This window comes from Lichenostomus cassidix, chromosome 6 (assembly GCF_008360975.1).
Source record: "Lichenostomus cassidix isolate B80296 chromosome 6, HeHo_3.0, whole genome shotgun sequence".
NCBI classification, from domain to species: Eukaryota; Metazoa; Chordata; class Aves; order Passeriformes; family Meliphagidae; genus Lichenostomus; species Lichenostomus cassidix.
Genome location: NC_139487.1, coordinates 4,055,405 through 4,073,499, shown reverse-complemented (window position 1 = coordinate 4,073,499; position 18,095 = coordinate 4,055,405). Strand labels below are relative to the sequence as shown.

General features: G+C 41.1%; 1 protein-coding gene across 1 annotated transcript in view; it reads left to right on the top strand.

Moving 5' to 3' along the window:
- The first annotated feature begins 8,962 nt into the window (after positions 1–8,962).
- The window catches only part of LOC146435071 (uncharacterized), a 97,032-nt gene continuing 87,899 nt past the window's right edge, over positions 8,963–18,095 (top strand). Inside the window, exons 1-4 of the mRNA XM_085064508.1 lie at positions 8,963–9,126; positions 11,882–11,959; positions 12,993–13,097; positions 15,419–15,457. Coding sequence (XP_084920634.1) covers positions 9,063–9,126; positions 11,882–11,959; positions 12,993–13,097; positions 15,419–15,457 — 286 coding nt within the window. The 5' untranslated portion in view covers positions 8,963–9,062. The remainder of the gene's footprint in view (positions 9,127–11,881; positions 11,960–12,992; positions 13,098–15,418; positions 15,458–18,095) is intronic.

The following is an 18,095-nucleotide window of genomic DNA, read 5'->3' as shown; positions in this document are numbered from 1 at the left end:
TGGTAACACATGAGCTATCCAGCTCTCTGGGTGAGTGAGAATCTGTGCCTTACACCGGCTTGAGTGTGAGAAGGGTCTTTCTGTACAGCACCAGAGCAGTGCTGGCTGGAGTGATCTCTCAACAACCTCAGAGACACTTTCGGTAAACGCAGAGGCCTGTTCCACCCCTCCTCAACCCACTGCGTTACAACACCACGAGAAAATCCCTTAAAAGTGTCAATCCAATGACTGACTTACACCCCTGCCCTGGTTCTGGCTGTAGAGCTCTACCCCCTGGTTCTGGGGTAGAGGTAATTTTTTCCTAGCACTGGGTCAGTGCTGTGTTTGGATTTAGGATGAGAATAATGTTGAGAACACACTGAGGGATTTCAACAGCTCTCACACTCAGTCAGGGATTTGTCAGCTCCTCATGCTGCCCTGCCAGTTAGGAGGCTGAAGAACCACAAGGAATTTTATTTTATTTATTTTATTTTATTTTATTTTATTTTATTTTATTTTATTTTATTTTATTTTATTTTATTTTATTTAATTTTATTTCATTTTTTGTTTTATTCTATTTCATTTGATTTCATTTTGGTTTATATTTAATTTTAATTTTTTTTTTCTCCCCAATTCTCTCCCACTTCCCACTGGGATGGAGGAACAACCAAGCAGATGAAAGTGCCCAGAACTCTGACAAAACAGCACATTCCTGAGCAACTCTCCTGAAGGTTTCTTTAATGGGAAGAGAAGGGATCCAAAGCAATTTGATTTCAAATACATACATATGTTTTAGTAAATAATTGCATAGGGTCTATGTGTTCCTGACTTTATGCTCTTCCCAGTGCTACCAAGCCACTTATTTGGCCAGAACTGGGGTTGAAGCAAAGCTCACAAACAAAGTTCTTGTTTGCTTGTTTTCTGGATTTCCTGTCCTCTTTATCTTTCTATTCTAATTTTGGACTATGAAGTAGATAATTCAGCTCTGTAGTCTTCCTTCCCAGGAACCCACCACAAAAATATTTATAATTGGGTATAAATAGGCATTGGGGTTTTTCTGCATCTCACAGCCAGCAAGTAGATTCATTTTCCAGTTGTTAATAACAAATCCATATGTAGACTGAGATTTTAAAAAGCTAATTGTTTTTTGCAGGGTATGGGTAAGAAACACAATTTTTCTTGTTTTCATTACTTTCTCCCCATGGAGAATTATTTCCATGGAATCTGTGGGATTTCCCATGGAGTCCCACAGATATGCATTGACACCAAGCTGAATTAAGCAGCTGAGCACAACCTTCTGCTCCCAGTTCTGGCTTAGGGGTCCTTTAATGCCTGAGCCCCACTGCTTGCACCAAATTCCAATTAAATAACTTAAGAAATATACTCTGGAGATCATTTCACTCATCATTTTCAGCATTTCACCAATAATTTTATTTTCATAGTTAACTCCATCAGACTCACCAAGTCACAACCAAGCTTTTTTAACAGAATTGCACTAGAATCTCCCAATTGGTTTTTTTGTTGTTGGGTTTTTTTGGTTTTCTTTTTTTTGGGGGGGTTGGGGGTTTTTTTCAGTTTTTATCCTGATGGCAAAAACTAAGGAGACATTAAAATTCAAAGAGCAGCTTGTGAACATTAGGAGATTTTCCCTCTCAGTCTCACAACACAAAAAGTCTATTTTAATGATATCTCTTTTGGCTGAGAAAACTCCTCAGTGACCTGGCTGTGTCACTGGCAGCAAGAGCTGTTTTCATTTCCTAGAATAACACTTGGATCTCCTCTCTTGCCCTGAATCACCTGGTACCCATCCAACCAAATTTTTTTCTTCCTTTTTTCTGAAATAAGTGGACTAGTCACAGGATGTAATACAGAAATTAATTGTACTGCTGCTGTTGTAAAGACCTGTCAAGTCTGAATGACTGTCCTCTTTTTTCCTGCATTTTTCTCAGTTTTCAGGAGCCATAATTTCAGGGAGGTGGATTCTCTCTTTCTCTGAGTGATTGACTTGTGATGTTGGGATGTTTCTGAAGCATTTGGCATTAATTACCACCTTTTATTGCCAAGGCTGGATTCAAGCAAGGCTTTGTTGCATGAGATATGCTGAAAATCAAGTTCTGTTCATGTGAGGGCTCTGTGCTTCCATGCAAAGATGGGTCTTTCTTTTCCAACCTCAGTGATTCCATGATCCTATTTGGCAGAGCCAGGCTTTCTATCCCAAATTCTGGATCTTCCCTTGCCTAGTTCAGGCTCAGAAATCCAACAGTGCAGCCCCAGCTGCAGAAGGGTGGCACAACCTGCTGCTTCAGTTTCCTTTTGAGCCCCATTGCTTTGAGAGCAGCACTCTGAGCACGTAACCACTTGATCCGAACCTTGCCAGGGTGAGACAACCTCTCTTTGTTCCACAAGTTCACTGGAGTTGGCTAAGAAATGCATTGTTGAGGAGGACAAGTGTGCTGCTCCCTGCCAGCACTGCAAGGATTCATCCCTGCATCACCAGGAGCTGCCCAGGGCAGCAAAGGGTGACAGCTGGGGTGACACGGAGCAGGCTGGAAATTAACTGTTTGAAACACAGGCTAAGATCTGTGCCATCTTGAGGGGTTCCTGGCATTGGATTTGGGGAAAAAAGTAGCATTTTGTTGCCTGCAGATCAGGCAGTTTATTGCTCTGGTGATGTTTTCTCCCTGGGTCCTCTTGGGTCAGTGGCTGCCATCGGATAGCGAAGAGAAGAGATTAACCACTGGTCTCACAAAAGAGAAGGGCTTCAAACAGTAATTAAGGTACTCAAAAAATGAGGCTGTTAAAAATAAACTCGTGCAAAAAAATTACTAAAAAAACTATAAGAAAATTCCTTTTTAGAAGTTAAAACTACCTGCCTTGTATGAAAATATTGGCCATTGCGACTTTTTCAGTTCCTTTCCTTCCAGCAATATTTCTTCTGTAGTACCAAACCCTGTTAAAACTCCACCTTGAAGTGACAGATTTTTTCATTCACAGCTGGCACAGGACCTGAAGGAAGAGGCAAACTTCTTACATTTGTGTAATTGCATTTAATGTCATGCTCTGATGTTTTCAGAAACAAATTTGTACAGACGAAAACACTGGAGGCATTCAATGCTCTCATAGACATGACCCAGAACAACCTGCTTCAGGCAGGGGCAGCACCACAGACCTCTGGATGTTGATTCCAACCTGCACAAACCTCTGATTCTCTTTCCATGGAGTGTCCAGGTTCAGGGGAATTCTCCCTTGTCTTTCAAATAAATGTCACTGGAAGTGGAGAGTGGATGGAACCAGTGCAAAGCACAGGCTGAAATATTTTACAATAGCCTGGGGAAACATTTGTGATGATTTCTGGGTTAAAAGTGACACAGAAGTGGTCTGCAACCAGCAGGTTTGTGGACATGCTGTGTCACCTTCAGGAGATGTGACTTTTACAGCCCAAGACAAATTGTCATGGATGGTGTGGAGAGCAGGGGGAATGAGAAATATCAGTGGGAATGTTCTCACAAGAGGTGGTGCAGAGAGAAGTAATACAGCCATCACAATGCCAGTGCTGTTTGCTCCTTGTCGGGGGTTGAGTACATTTAGAATTCCTTCCCATTCCTGTTACTAAGCAACAAATAGTTAGATGTTTAGAGCAATCAAGTCTTTTGTAAAAGACAAAAGGTGTGCTTGGGCAGGGCAGGGTAAGGGAAGAGCCGGCCCTTGGAACGCTCTCTCGTGGTTCGGACGCGGAGAGGAAAGGCTGCTCTTTGCTTTTCGGCTGCGGCCAGAGGAAATCCAACTGTGCCTTGTTTTTCTCTTCTCCTGGCTGGGTGAGCTTTGATTCAACCTTTCTCCCCACGGGGAAGGGCGCGTTTCCCCGGGCTGCGTTTCCTCGCGGCTGCTGCCGGGAGAGACCGGCTGCCTCTGCCGCCTGCCCCCACCCTCTGCCTCACGAGACCACGGCGTCTGCTGTGACCGCAGAGGTCCTTGCTATCTTGCTAGCTGGCCGGGGAGAGAGAGACAGCGCCTGCCCCTGCTGCCCTGTTTTTCTCGCTGCCCCAAGCTGTTTCGCTGCCCTACATGCTCCTCAGCCCTCCGACATTACAGCTGCCGGACACTGACCTGACCCTGCGCCACAGCGCCACCTGCAGCCGCTCGGGAGTCATCGCACCTGCCCTGCCTGGCCGGGAGCTCAACAGCGCCCCTGCTGCTTGCAACCGTGATTACACCACACGGGAAACGGCTTGGCAGCTCACAATTCATCTGCTATCGGTTTTCTGGTTCTAGTTGTGGTTGCTATTATTGTTATTGCTTGTTTATAGATACTAGTAAAGAACTGATATTCCTTTTTTCCCATACCTTTGCCTGAAAGCCCTTGATTTACAAAATTAAATAATTCGGAGGGAGGGGAAAAAAAAAACAAACCACATTCTCTGTCCTAAGGGAGGGTTCAACCTCTCTTGGCAGAAACCTGTCTTTCAAACCAAGACACTCATGTACAAGATACTGCCTTTGCTTGATCAGAGGAGCCACAATGAAATTTTAACTTTGTCAAATTGAAAAATGCTCCCCTGAACTAGAGAACACATTTCTCAACAGCATTATGCCTCTCTTAATATCTATATAGGCACCAAATCTCTGTCCCATTCAGTGTTTCCCTTTTTTTAATTTTTAGTCCATATTTCATATGGCAAACTCCCATCCAAATAAGATTCAAAATCTTTTAGAGCATTTTAAGCAGTGTCACTTAGAGTACACCCAATCCTGTTACAGTCCTATCACACTTTTTTCATCACCTCTAACCTCTGTTAATCAATTCCATTTGCTAACTACCAAGACTTGGGAGGAGCAACAAAATCAATCCCGAGGCACATTCTGCCCTTACAGAACCAACAAACTTTCACACAGGAGAATTTTTTCCTGATCTTAGGGTCCTAATCCCACACATCTCACCTTGACAAAGCTCCTATTGAATGCCTGAAGATCATTTATTTGAGTGAGATAATCAGGATAAACCAAATGCAAAGGTTTAGAGCCACGACTCTTCTGCAGCCCAGGGGCTGAAAGGAAGAAAAAGGACCCAGAGGTGTGTCAGATCCCTCTGAAGGTTATGCCATGATCTTCTGGCCCTTCTGAATCCTTACCCAAAATTAACCTTGACAACTTTTTTTGATGTCTAACAGATTGTAAAAAAGTTGCAAACTTTTATCTTGTTCTCCACTGATTAATTTTTCAAGTTGTTAGCAGGGAAAGCCAGCTCATAATCAATTATCCAGTTGTTGGACACTTTGTGAAACAAAACAGGTTTTACAGCAAAGGTGAAATGTTATCATAGAATTGCAGAATATCTTGATTTGGAAATAATCCATGACATTTTAAAAATACAATTAATTTTACAGAAACTGTAATAGCTGAAATGTATATTTGATCTATTTCCTCCTCTGACAGCTTCTATGGGAGCTAAAATATACGACATTTTCAATTTCATATGTATTCAACCATTTCTATCTAGAAAAAAATTTCCCTACCATAAAAACTTACTCTTTAAATTATTACTGATTTGCACCTTATTTAGTTTCTTCGGTAGCTTATGCATGAGGAAGAACATAAAATACAGTGTATTTTGACCATCATGAAAGCAGCAATTCTCATTTACATGAGTTGTCATCAGGCTACCACTAGATTTTTAATATTTAAGGAGATTTAATATATGAAACTTAAATATAAATATCAATTGCCATAATACTGAAAGAATGGGGCTTTTTGTGTATGAAAAACTTCTTCACTGGATTAGGTTGCTAAAAGTTTCAAGTCTTAAAGTAGAAAAATTGTTGCATAAACCAGCATTTTTAATTTTATCTGTTGGCTAGATTTACCTCACACACAAAAATCCCCTAGGAAATTTTCTTCACTTCCTAATGAAACTCAAAAGCTTAAGTGAAAATGCAAGGAGAAAAGAAAATTTAGTTACAAGAAAGTCATGGTGACATTGTGTTGCTTTGGCTTGATTAACCTCATGTCTTGGTCTCCCTTGTCTCAATGAGTTCAACCTTAATTTTCCTCTACTAATTCAAATGCTTCATTGCAAATATATCAATAAAGACCCACTAACATTTGTCTAACACAGGTAATTTATTCCATTACCACTAATTTCGTAGGCAATATTCAGCTGGGAATAAATAATTTTAATTTTGGCAACCTACAGAGTCTTATCTTCTCTGCACTGGGAGTGAGTCAGACTGCACACTTCAGTCCATGTGTCCAACTGCACTGATTTTATTACCAAAGTTTTCCTAAATTTAAAGGCAGTTTGGTGATTTCTCAGTCCCTGGCACCCCAAGGTCACCCCTGTGTTGATGATGACAAATGTTTAAAGGGTGCTGGAGAATGTCCCCAGTGTGCCCACGGCACTGCTGAGCTCAAAGGGATTTGCTGGAAGCTGGGAAAAGCTCTCCATTAAAACCATTGTCCACAGGGAAGTGAAGAGCAGCAAAAGCTGCAGGAATGCAGCACATGCCAAGACAAGCAGGGTGTGTTGACACAAAGCCTTGGTGACAGGGTGAAATGACCTCTCCTGCCATGTGTGAGGCCAAGGTCACTGACACCCCTTGATCTCAGGATGGCTTTCACCTCTGACAGAGATTTTCCCTTGCTGGGGCTTCCAGAGGCTGGATGGTACCATCCTTATCCCAAGGGAATTCTGCTCTGGACCCACCACTCAATACTGAGTTTTGTCCAAAGAAGGTGAATTCAGCTGAAAAGCTTTCACTTTGCAATAAATTCACCATAAATACATGGAATCTGTTTGCAGGTTATGTTGTTGAGGATGTGATTTGCTTCACCTGGGATTTGCCTTTTCTCTAATCATTCCTCAGCGTGCAAAAATGCCTTTCACTGGAGCACCAGTGTGTTTGGCACTGGGAACAAATATCTCAATGGTGGCAGGACACTGGACACAGCCTGCGCCTCATTGTTGGGAATGCAATGGGTTCAGCAAAAACCAGGATTTGCTGCATAAGAAAGTTTCTCAGAAGTGCAGTATGATGTTTAAATAAAGCATATATTACTACAGCATGGTAATAAATCAGGATGTTGTGAGGTCACACACATCAGTGATTTTAATGTTTTTTGAGGGAATGAGAAATACAAAGAAACACTTTGTGAAATTACATGAGAAATACACACAGGAGAAAAGCAGTCAGTCCTAGCTCATTCCTTCAAAAGTACTTCAGTGAAATTCTTTACAAATATGCATATGATTATTTTCACCTCTGTCTACTTTTAAAAGTATTCTCAGGTCTTTATGGACACCACAGCAGCTGTGTGGGGTTGGAGCATCTTACCCTGGTCACTCCCCAAGGATGGGATCTCGCTGCCCTCCAGTGGCAGCAGCCTCTGGAACAGCTCCACATTTTCCTTCTGCTTTTAGCCCCTTTAGCTCAGATACTTACAGAAATTATACTAAATAAAGCTATTTCCAGGGAGGGGTAGATCTGCCAGTGCAGCAAGACTTCACTCTGTGAAGAAGATTTGCACCCAAACTTCAGCACAAAGATATGTTACTGCAAACCCTGTTTGTTTTCTATGATCATATTTTCATAGATTTCTTTTAAGATGTTCTATGAAACAACTTTGCTCTTCCAAGACCACAAAGGTCATCCTTACTGTCACCACTGCTGGTTCCTGGCTGGAATCCTGCTGAATCCTGACAGGATTAGCCCTCCGCATGACTTCCTTGGGATCTGATTTGTAAAGGAGACTGAGGAATGCTGAAAAAGAAAATTTGATGCTTTTTAATACTAAAGATTTTTGCATTCAGCCCTGTTCTTTCCATGTCACCTTCTATCCCTATAACAGGACTTCAAATGAAGCTGTCCTGTGCTCTGTAAATAAGAGAAGTATTTCTGGAAAGAAAGAATCTATGTTCCTTTTTAATTCAGCTCAGAAACTTAGCTTTGCTTTTTTACTCTCTGTAGCTGAGTCCCATTTACCTCCAGGCAGTACAGAGTGGGGATGAGCTGGAGGCATCCTTTAGGATATCAGGGACCATGGTGGTGTTGCCACCATCCCTTCATGCAAGGGAGAAGACAGGAGGGGTCCTGCTGGATCTATGGTTTTGACAGAAGCCAATCTTATCCAGTTAAGGATGGCCTTTTCTAGGTGCGATTCCATTTTATCATGCAAATCACTTAATCTTAAAAGAATATCATAAAAACAGGTGGCAAAGTGTATCCAGCATGACGTGTGGTATATTTTCTCTCCATGATGACTTTATTTCCACCAGGCCTTTAATAATTTGTATTTACACTGGTACTGCAATGCTTTCTGCCTCTCATCTTTTCATCACATAACCAACAACAGTAGACTAAAAACCTGTTAGCAATTCCTACCTTCATCTAAAAATATGTTGATAGCACCTTGTGGCCCTCTCTTTCTCTATTTCCATGATTATTCTGGTTCAGCTATTGTCCAACCATGCCTTGGACATCAGTATCTCTTACAGATCTTTTATTGTTCTGGGGGCTGCAGGTGAGACAGAGAGAACTGCAGATCTGAAACATGCTGGAGAGATCTTCTCCCAGGTTGAAGAGGAGTCAGGAAAATAAGAAAAAGCCATAAAAACTGCTTCTTACAAGAGTAATTTTGGCAGACAAAGAGAATTTGTTTGAGGCTCACCTGACATTTCTAGGATGCTAATCTTTTGGCACAACTGTCACACCAATTTAATCTGGTTTAGTATGGGTGCAAATTGGAAACTCTCTTGATGGGTGGCAGGAGAATCCTTACCAAACAGCCTAATCTCCAAAAGTCAATCCCTGCATCCTGGAACAGCCACACCATGAGCACATGTCCACAGAGGTGTTTGGGAAGATCTCAGTGGTCAGTCCAGAAGAGCTCTGTGAGCTGGATCTCCTCATCCGGATGTCTGGATCTACCCTGTGAAAGGAAAATCCTCCCTAAATCACTTCCTTGGCATCGGTCTGGAGCTTCAGGAGAGGGATCAGGTTGCACAGAACACTCCTTTGATGCAGAGCAGAGCCCATTTGGTATAAATCCTACAGTAGTGCTGGGTTAGGACAGACCACCCCCCGAGGACCATGGAGCTGCACGTGCGTCTCACCTGGCTGCTCCTGCTGAGCACCGCTCTCCTGTCTAAGCCAGGTACTGCCTCTGAATTATTTTCATACTTGCAGGAAAAGCTTACAGACAGAATTACTTACTAAAGTGGGCTGGCTTGCTGGGAAGTGGTGGCAAAGATTCTCCTCAAATGTTGCTGATGAGTTTTGTGCCATAGAATTGATGGTTTGATTTGTCTTCAACTTCAAAGATTCAGTCCAAATCCATAGGTTATATTTTAAAGTATATGTATTTTAAAATACATCTATTTCAAAATTCTTAATACAATACATGTAATATATGTAATATAATATTAAGATGTTATATTTCAAAATATAACCAATGAAGTTTATGGATTTGAGAAGGGTGAAGAATATTGCTTTGTTTCTCTTCCATGAGAGGAATAGTTTGTGGAAAATGTTCTCTAAATGTTCTTTTTCTAATATTCTGGTTTTGATTAAAATCATTCTATTTTATGCATTTTAAAATGTAGAGAAAGAGAGGAAAAGAAATACAGAGCAGTTTGCCAGACCCAGCTGGAAATGTACTCTACTGCAGTGACCTGTTCCTTCCAACTTCAAACAAAAACCTCAAACCGCCCTTATGCTCTCGCCAGTTTGAACGAGATACTTTGAAATTTGGTTATTAGCATAGGCACAATAAAAAATGTCTTTCTAATCCTCATAAAAAGAGGTGATTTCACAGAGCGTAGATTAAGGACTGGCTGTGCTGACTTACAAAACAAGAGTATGACGCATTACTTTAGGGCTAACAGGTTCCCTTCTCTGCCACAGCAAGTGGAACCTGGTGGAACCAGCCAGATAGGGACCCAAACACAATATGGAGCAAATTTGCAGATTGGTTTAAAGACAAATTTCAGCCCAAAGGTAAGAGATGTGCTCCCTGAGTGTGACCACACCTGGCAGATGTGTGGAGTTCCCTGAGCCAGCTCTGGGTGAGCTGCACCTCAGCAGCACAGCCGGGGATTTCCTACCCTGGTAGATCAGGCCCTGCACACAGCAGAGCCACAGGGATGTGAGTCTAGACATTAGAGATTCAGCTACACATAAACAAATTGAGATTTCACTGTCAACTTTTGCTTTAGTTTCATCAAAGCCCCAAGTGAGACTGCAGTCTGGAGGGGACCGATGCGCCGGCAGGGTTGAAGTTTACATGCTGCAAAATGGGGCACAGTCTGTGATGATAATTTCAGTATGAACAGTGCCAATGTTGTGTGCAGAGAACTTAACTGTGGCCAAGCTGTCTCTGTCCTGGGACAGTCTTACTTTGGCCCCAGTGGAAAAAAAATCCGGTTGGATGGTGTGCAATGTAGAGGAACTGAATCCCACCTTTGGGACTGCCGGCATTCCGGCTGGGACAGGCACAACTGTGGATCCAATGAGGATGTTGGTGTCATCTGCTCAGGTAAAAATAAAAACAATAACAAAAATTTAAATTCAAAATAATCAGTCAAAATCTCCTTGGACTATCCTGTTCACCATAAATGCAAGATACATCAGAGTAGAGCTTGGAGATCAGGCCAGGGCTGAAATGTGTGTGTCTGGGATGCTTCTTGTGTTTAGGTCTGAGTGACTGAGGAGCAAAAAGGTGTCTTGGACAAAATAATAAGATTGGACAGCAAGCCCTGAGTATAAAAATAGTGAAAAGCAGGTTGTTCAGGACCACTTTGTCAACATCTGGTTACATGCAACCTCCAGGATAAGAAAGGCAAAGAGTTAAGAGAAGATAGAGACCCATCCAGCTGTGAACCAGGCACATCTGTGTGGAAATAAAAATAATTCCTGTCATAAATATATAATAGAAATAACTGCCCAATAAAGTAAATGTTTTATTTTTTTGCTGTTCACAGATGCAGTGCACTCCACAGTTGCACCAACAACAGCTAAGGCAGAATTTTTCAGACAGGAGTCAATTAGCTCTCCAGTCTCCCCAAATGGTCAGAGACTAATTTTCAACTCAAAAAATCATGTGATTGCAGCTCCTTAGCAAACGATTTTCTAGAAAGGCACATGCTCTGAATTACAAGTTATTGCTCCAAATTATTATTTATTCATCCTCTGCAACATTATTTATGTTCTTTGCATTGCTAATACAAACTGTATTTTCCACTTCTCTACTAATAATTAGTGAAAACACGAGGCAGGTCTTTGCACTCCAGGTCTAAGTTTCTGATTGTATTTTTTTACTGTTCTGAAATAATCACAACACCCTGGAAACCTTAAAGTATAGACTCTACTCATATTCCTTGGGGTTTCCAAGTGTTGAGTTAAATAAGCTCTTCATAATACAGAGCCACAGAGGAGCAGGTGCTAAAATGCATTTTTCTATTTTATAGAATCATAGAATCATGATTATATATTTTATTGTGTTATATGAAACAGAGAAATTAAAAACTGGTTCCCAAAATCATTTCTTCTTAAGGTTTTAACACAGCAGCAACTGTGACAACTACCACAGAACCCCTGATTTCTGCTGGCAAAGGCAAAAACAAAAAACAAGCTGCAAATGTCATATGTGCAAATTTTCCAAAGAACTGTTGCACCTCTAGTAGTGAAACAATGCAGTTAGAAACAACACAGGGATTGACTGCCTTTATTAATAAATATTAAATTAGGTAATTTAATAAATGAGGAAAATAATTTTTGTAAGCAAAAATAAAAGGCTGTGCAGTGACTCTCTGTCCCACAAAGCCCAAATCTATCATCGAGACATCCATTTATGTGTTCACTCCTAATTGCTGTCAATCTCTCTCTGCTTTCTATTTCCTCCATGGTTCCAGTTACATCATCTGCTGCCACTACTGTCACAGATGAAACTACCACATCAGATGCCGAAACCTCAACCACCGATGATGAATGTAAGAACAGCCATTTTACATGTGCTTTTTAAAACACTCTGTTAATTTGGGGTTTTCAGCTAAATTAAGATGGGACCATGTAAATCTGTAAATATTCGTAGCAGAAAGCTCCAAATAAAACATCTTTGTGAAGGAAAAAACCATAGTATCTTCACTTGAGAAATACTATCCTGTCAGGACATAGCAGGATTGCTGTACTTATTGATTAATACCTTTATAGCTTGCAGCTATAAAGAACACACTCGTAAATTTGCAAAGCAAAACTGTCCAGATCATTGTAATTTGGGGTGTTCAAGATTCATAAAAGCTCTGGAAACATTAAGGCATTTAATTTCCCACCCTTTCAGCCTCCCCTAGCGCAACTGCCTCTCTCCCTTCCCCCACAGAGCAAAGCAGAACATCAGAAATCCCAACCACACCTCACACAGGTAAAGGGCATTTGCACAACATGCTTATAGTCAATCTTGACAAAGTATGAGCTCACCTGGTTTTGACCCAAATTACCACATTTCAGAGGCTACAATCCAAGTCTCTTTTCCTTCAAGGACATAATCAAAATCATATCAGCAATCATCAGCTCCATTTTCTGTCCCTGATGCTTTTCTCCAATAATGTATTTCTGCAACATTTTCACAGTCCCTTCAATACCCCTGTAATTCCTCCTTTGCATTCACTTCAGTGAAGGAAAAACCTGAGGCAGTAACTACACCAGGAATCCCAAGCACAGCTTACATAGGCAAAGTTAGAATTGCTAAATCGATTTGGAGCCTAGGTGAGTTCAGGAACAGCCAGACTGTATGGAAAAAATATGCAAAGAAGTTTTAATAAGGAGGGCTATGAACACATTGCTTCATTTTCCTGTAGCTAAGAAGATAAAAATCCAACTAATAAATATTTATTTATTGTGGTGAGAGAGACTTCACACTTCTCCTGCAAAATGACAAAGGCAGACAGTTTAATCAAAATTTATTTCTGGTTCCTATTCATGTTGGGCAATATCGTTCTTACTGTTTTTTCCTCCAAACATCCACAGATTGGTACACAGACGAAGACTATTATTGGACCACAACTGCCTCAGACACTGATAGCAGCACTGAGCCATCAACAACTGCAGCACCACAGTCTACAGAGGCAGAAGGTAAGGATTTTGTTGTACACTTTGCAAATTTTTAATGGATGGTCTGCTTTAGTGGGTCTATGAAATAATTTCTCAGAAATTAAAAAATCTTCAAGCCAGAATTTCACCAAACAGAACCATTTTGTGTCAGACATCAGCTGAGCTGGGACTTTTCTCTCCACCACGTGCTGTCCTACCTCCTGTTCTAATAAAGCAGGAATTTATACCATTAGTACCTTTAAACCTCTATGAAAACCTCCCCTCACAGGGAGATGTTTATGCACTTTGCCTCTGAATTGACCTGTAATTGATCACAAAAAAAGCTTTGGACACTCTATTTAAAAATCTTTTTTCTGCTTTTTTTTCCTGCCAGTCATTTCACTTCCAAAAGAATAGAAACAAAAAATATCCTTCTTAGAAGACTATATCACAGAGCTTTGATCAGATTTTGCTGCTTGCCTTGCTTATTCAGACAATTTTGTTTTACGTACAGTCACTGTGATAGGGTTGCTATTCAGTGGTTAAAGGGAAAAAAATGGCTCCTCATAGCTCTAATACTTCATTACCTTGTACATATTGCAGGTAAACTGTTGAAGTCTCAGGAAAATTAAGTGCTCACTGATTGCCTTGATTATATCCTACACTTAACAAAGAAGTTTCTTTGAAGAGATATATACATTGATAATTTTCTTTTATTTATTTGCTGAAAGTGAAAAGTGGCTGTTCAGCTGTCTGTAGGAACCCCACATGAATACATTAAAGATTCTTGAGACTGTTACCTAATCAGTCCTTTATTTCCTGAAAAAGTGTCCTTGAAGATTTCAGATTGCTGATCATATTTCAGATGACTGAAATACTTAATTCACTTAGAAACTTTAATAGGAAAGTGCCTATGCCCATACAGCCATTTTTAATATCAGCTGAATAACAACAAATTCAGTTCTGCCTGCAATTCAGGACCTGGATCTGAATAGAGAAGTTTTCCTCTGCCTCTTTCTCACTATTCCCACCTGGATTTAGACAGTTAATGCAGTCTTAGAATAGTCTTAAACTTCCTATTTAACACTTTTCACCATCTTTGATGAATATTCAGCACCTGGATCAACAGGTTAATTAACATTTTTTCTCAATTATCTCATATTTGGCAGTCTTGTCTGGACCTATATCTTGGGGATTGACCAAGCACATTGCTGCTGGCAGCGCCTTACATCCAGTTCTGCAGAAATAAATGCTTGGCACAGTGCTGGGATGGCAGGAGCTTTGATCATGGTCAGCAAAAAGAAATTAAGGACAAAGAGTCCTAGGAAACTCCACGGGATGGATGTGCATTAGTTGGTTACAAATGGCTGCAGGTGACAGCAGAGGTCCCAAAATGAAAACCTCATAATTCCTGCCCCACCAAGGGGTGAGACAGTTGTGTCACTTGGTGCAGTTTATGACGGCCACAAACGAGGAGGAACTCAAATTATGTTGTTAGCGCTGCCTCTGATTTGTCTCTCTGAAAGAAAAATACACTCCAGGCCCATAAAACTAATTTGGAACTTCAGGTGTCTGAAAGGCTTTCCCCCTGAAAGGCAGAGAAATGTTGTGTGAGTTCCCAGCTCTCAGGAATGAGCCTGGGCTGAGGAGATAGCTCTGCCACTGTTCTGGGGAAACGGTGTTGTGCCAACCATCTGTGGTGCCAGAGAGTCAGCAAGGATGAGGAAAGAGGCTGACCAGGCAGAATTTAGGGATGGAAAAGAAAAAACAAACCCAAACCAAACTCCTTTAGATTGCAAGGTATCCCAGAAAAATTTGGCTGGCTCTGTCACTATTATATCACTATTATATATCAGCCTTCCTAACCCTGATTTCCCATAAATAGAAAATGCTGTAGGTCTCAGAGGAAAAGCATATACTTAAAATGCAGACTATATTTAATTTCACCTTTTCTCTCTGTATTAGTTAATACAGCATTACTCTGGTTTATATGCTATGGGTCTCGGTGAAAAAAATATACATTTTTCAATGCACATAGAATTTAATTTCATCTTTTCTCTTTCACAGAAACACCTTCTCCTAGTGTTGAACCTGCAGCAGTTACTGCTTCTAAGTAAAATAGCATTACTCTGGCATATATGCTATTAGTCTTGGGGAAGAAATATACATTTAACATGTACATAAAATTGAATTTCACCTTTATTTTTTTTCTCACAGCAACAGTGTCTCCTAGTACTGCAGCAGCAGACACTACTACTAGTAAGGAATACAGTGTTACTCTGGCTGACATGCTACAGGTCTCAGAGCAAAAATGTATGCTTAAAATACAAATATTATTTAAATTCATCTTTTCTTTCTCACAGTGAAAGCATCAACTGCTGCAGCAGCAGACACTACCACCTGTAAGTAACAGTGTTACTCTGGCTTACATGCTATGGGTGTCAGGGGAAAAAATATGCATTTAACATGCAGACAATATTTAATTTCATCTTTTCTTTCTCACGGTGGAAGCATCGACTGCTGCAGCAGCAGACACTACCACCTGTGAGTAATACAGTGTTGCTCTGGCTTGCATGTTGATTTGTCTGCCATGCTCTGATTACATATTGACTGGCTCCCTGTCTCCATCATAATATAATCTCATGACTTTAACTGTTAGAATTGGAGATAATCCCCATTGTCTTTCCTTTGGCTTCCAGACACAATAAAGGAGCAAAAGGGAAAGGAGAAATACTGGCCCTGATGAAAGTACTTGGGAAGGGGCAAACTATGTCAATATAAATTCAGATTTGCACTTGATCATCCCATTCCCAGAAAAAAGCACATCTTTTCTCTGCTTCCCAGAGCTGCATCCCAATCACTGCACAAACTGGAAAGTGTTTCCCCTGGGAATGGACAGGTTCAGTGCCCGCTGAGGTGCTGGCACAGCCCTCACCAGCACACAGCACTGTGCAGGCACTGCTTGTTAGAAACTTTACCCATTAAGCCCAGCAGCCAAAGTGGTGTTTAACAAACAGCCCCAGGCTTCCAGGGCCTTTCCCACAGCAGCTCAGAACCTGGCAGAGCAGCACAGGGACGTGTTTTCCTCCCACTCAGGCTGCTCCCACTGCAGGCACTTTGCCCTGGGCAGCAGCACCATAGTCCAGCCCTAGAGTGGGACCTGCAGATCTCCTGGAGTTTGGGCATTTCTCACCTTCCCAGTGCTGTTAAAATAGTTTTTAACCTACAGTTTTGTTTTCTCTCATTTCCCTGAGCAGCCCCTGCAGAAGACACAACATCTGAAGCAGCGGAAGACACAAAATCTGAAGCATCGGAAGACACAACATCTGAAGCAGCGGAAGACACAAAATCTGAAGCATCGGAAGACACAACATCTGAAGCAGCGGAAGACACAACATCTGAAGCAGCGGAAGACACAACATCTGAAGCAGCAGGTGTGAATGATTTTTGTATACTGGTCAATAAATATATTTACTCAAGAATCAGCTTGAGCAAACTCCTGCTACCTGCCACTTTGGCAGCTCTGGCTTTGCCCACACAATAATGGAACAGATACTGAATTGTGGCTTTTCATTTCTCTTTGACAGACACAGGGAACAACAGACGCCCTCAACGTCCTCGTCCCAAACCAGGGAACAACAGACGCCCTCAACGTCCTCGTCCCCAGCCAGGGAACAACAGACGTCCATCCCAAGGTTCCCGAGGAAACAGACGTCCATCCCAAGGTTCCCGAGGAAACAGACGTCCATCCCAAGGTTCCCGAGGAAACAGACGTTCATCCCGAGGTTCCCGAGGAAACAGACGTTCATCCCAAGGTTCTCGAGGAAACAGACGTTCATCCCAAGGTTCCCGAGGAAACAGACGTTCATCCCAAGGTTCCCGAGGAAATAGATCTCCTCGTTCCCGAGGATCCCCAGGTTACAGGAGAAGAGCCTAGAGAAGCACCAGTGATGACATCGTTTTTGTCATTGCCCCCCAGTAATACTGCTTTTCTGGCCATGGCATGATGTTGACCAACTCTAGATCTGTTCATTGTGTTTCACGATCTACTGCTGATTTCTTAAATATATATTAGTGGGTGTAAATCTAAAGGTGTTTAATCTTAACTGTACTTGGGTTCCTTAATTTCAGATCTTGCAGATCTATACAGCAGATCTGTAAAAGCCTAAACTTCAATAAATACTGTCCGTGACAAAAAATAATTGGATCAACTGCCTGCTTTTTCTCGTCAAGATTTTGATTCCCTCTCACAGTTTTCCATTTCTGCCCATTGTACCAAATAGCTCAATTATTGGGCATTTCAGGAAGATTAAGCTTCCTTACAGGTGCACAAGTCACACTTCTGCTTTCTCAGCTTACAAAGACACAAACCAAAATAAAATATTTCTTGTAACCAATGTCTGGACAATTACCTTCAATAGGAACTTAAAAATATTTGGAAAAAGTATTGCACACATAGTGAGGTATAATTTCTGCAATAGATACAAGCAAATATAATCTTCCCACAGGTCAGGTTTTATTAGCGATGATTAGAGCGATTAAAATATTATCCATCTAAATTTACTTCTATAAACATATGCTTCATCCTTTTTCTTTCAAGGCATGTTCAGTTTATATCACTTTGAGCCAAGAAAGTGTGTCTTCACTTTAATGATAATTTGTCCTATTTGAAATGACTTGGTGGGAAAAAAGTGAAAATTACTCATTTTCAGTTCATGGTACAGAAAAATACCTTGCTGACTGCAGAACTGTACAGAACCACAGCAGTCATCTCACGGGAAAAGATAGATTGTTTTGATAATTAAGTCAACTTGGCCTGAGTGTGAAAAGCATATTTATGGCAAATACTCAGTTTCCATAAAATTAATATCATGAGCTGCCAAGAGTCCAGAGGCTGTGCTACTAAACAGGAAAAGAAATCCACATTTGTCAGCAACTTTTATGCTTCATCCTTTCAAAGAAAGGGAGTAGAGTCATTCTGAAGCTCATCTCCTCCATGACTAACTTAGCCAGCTCTCAAATGCCCAAATCCTGCAAGTC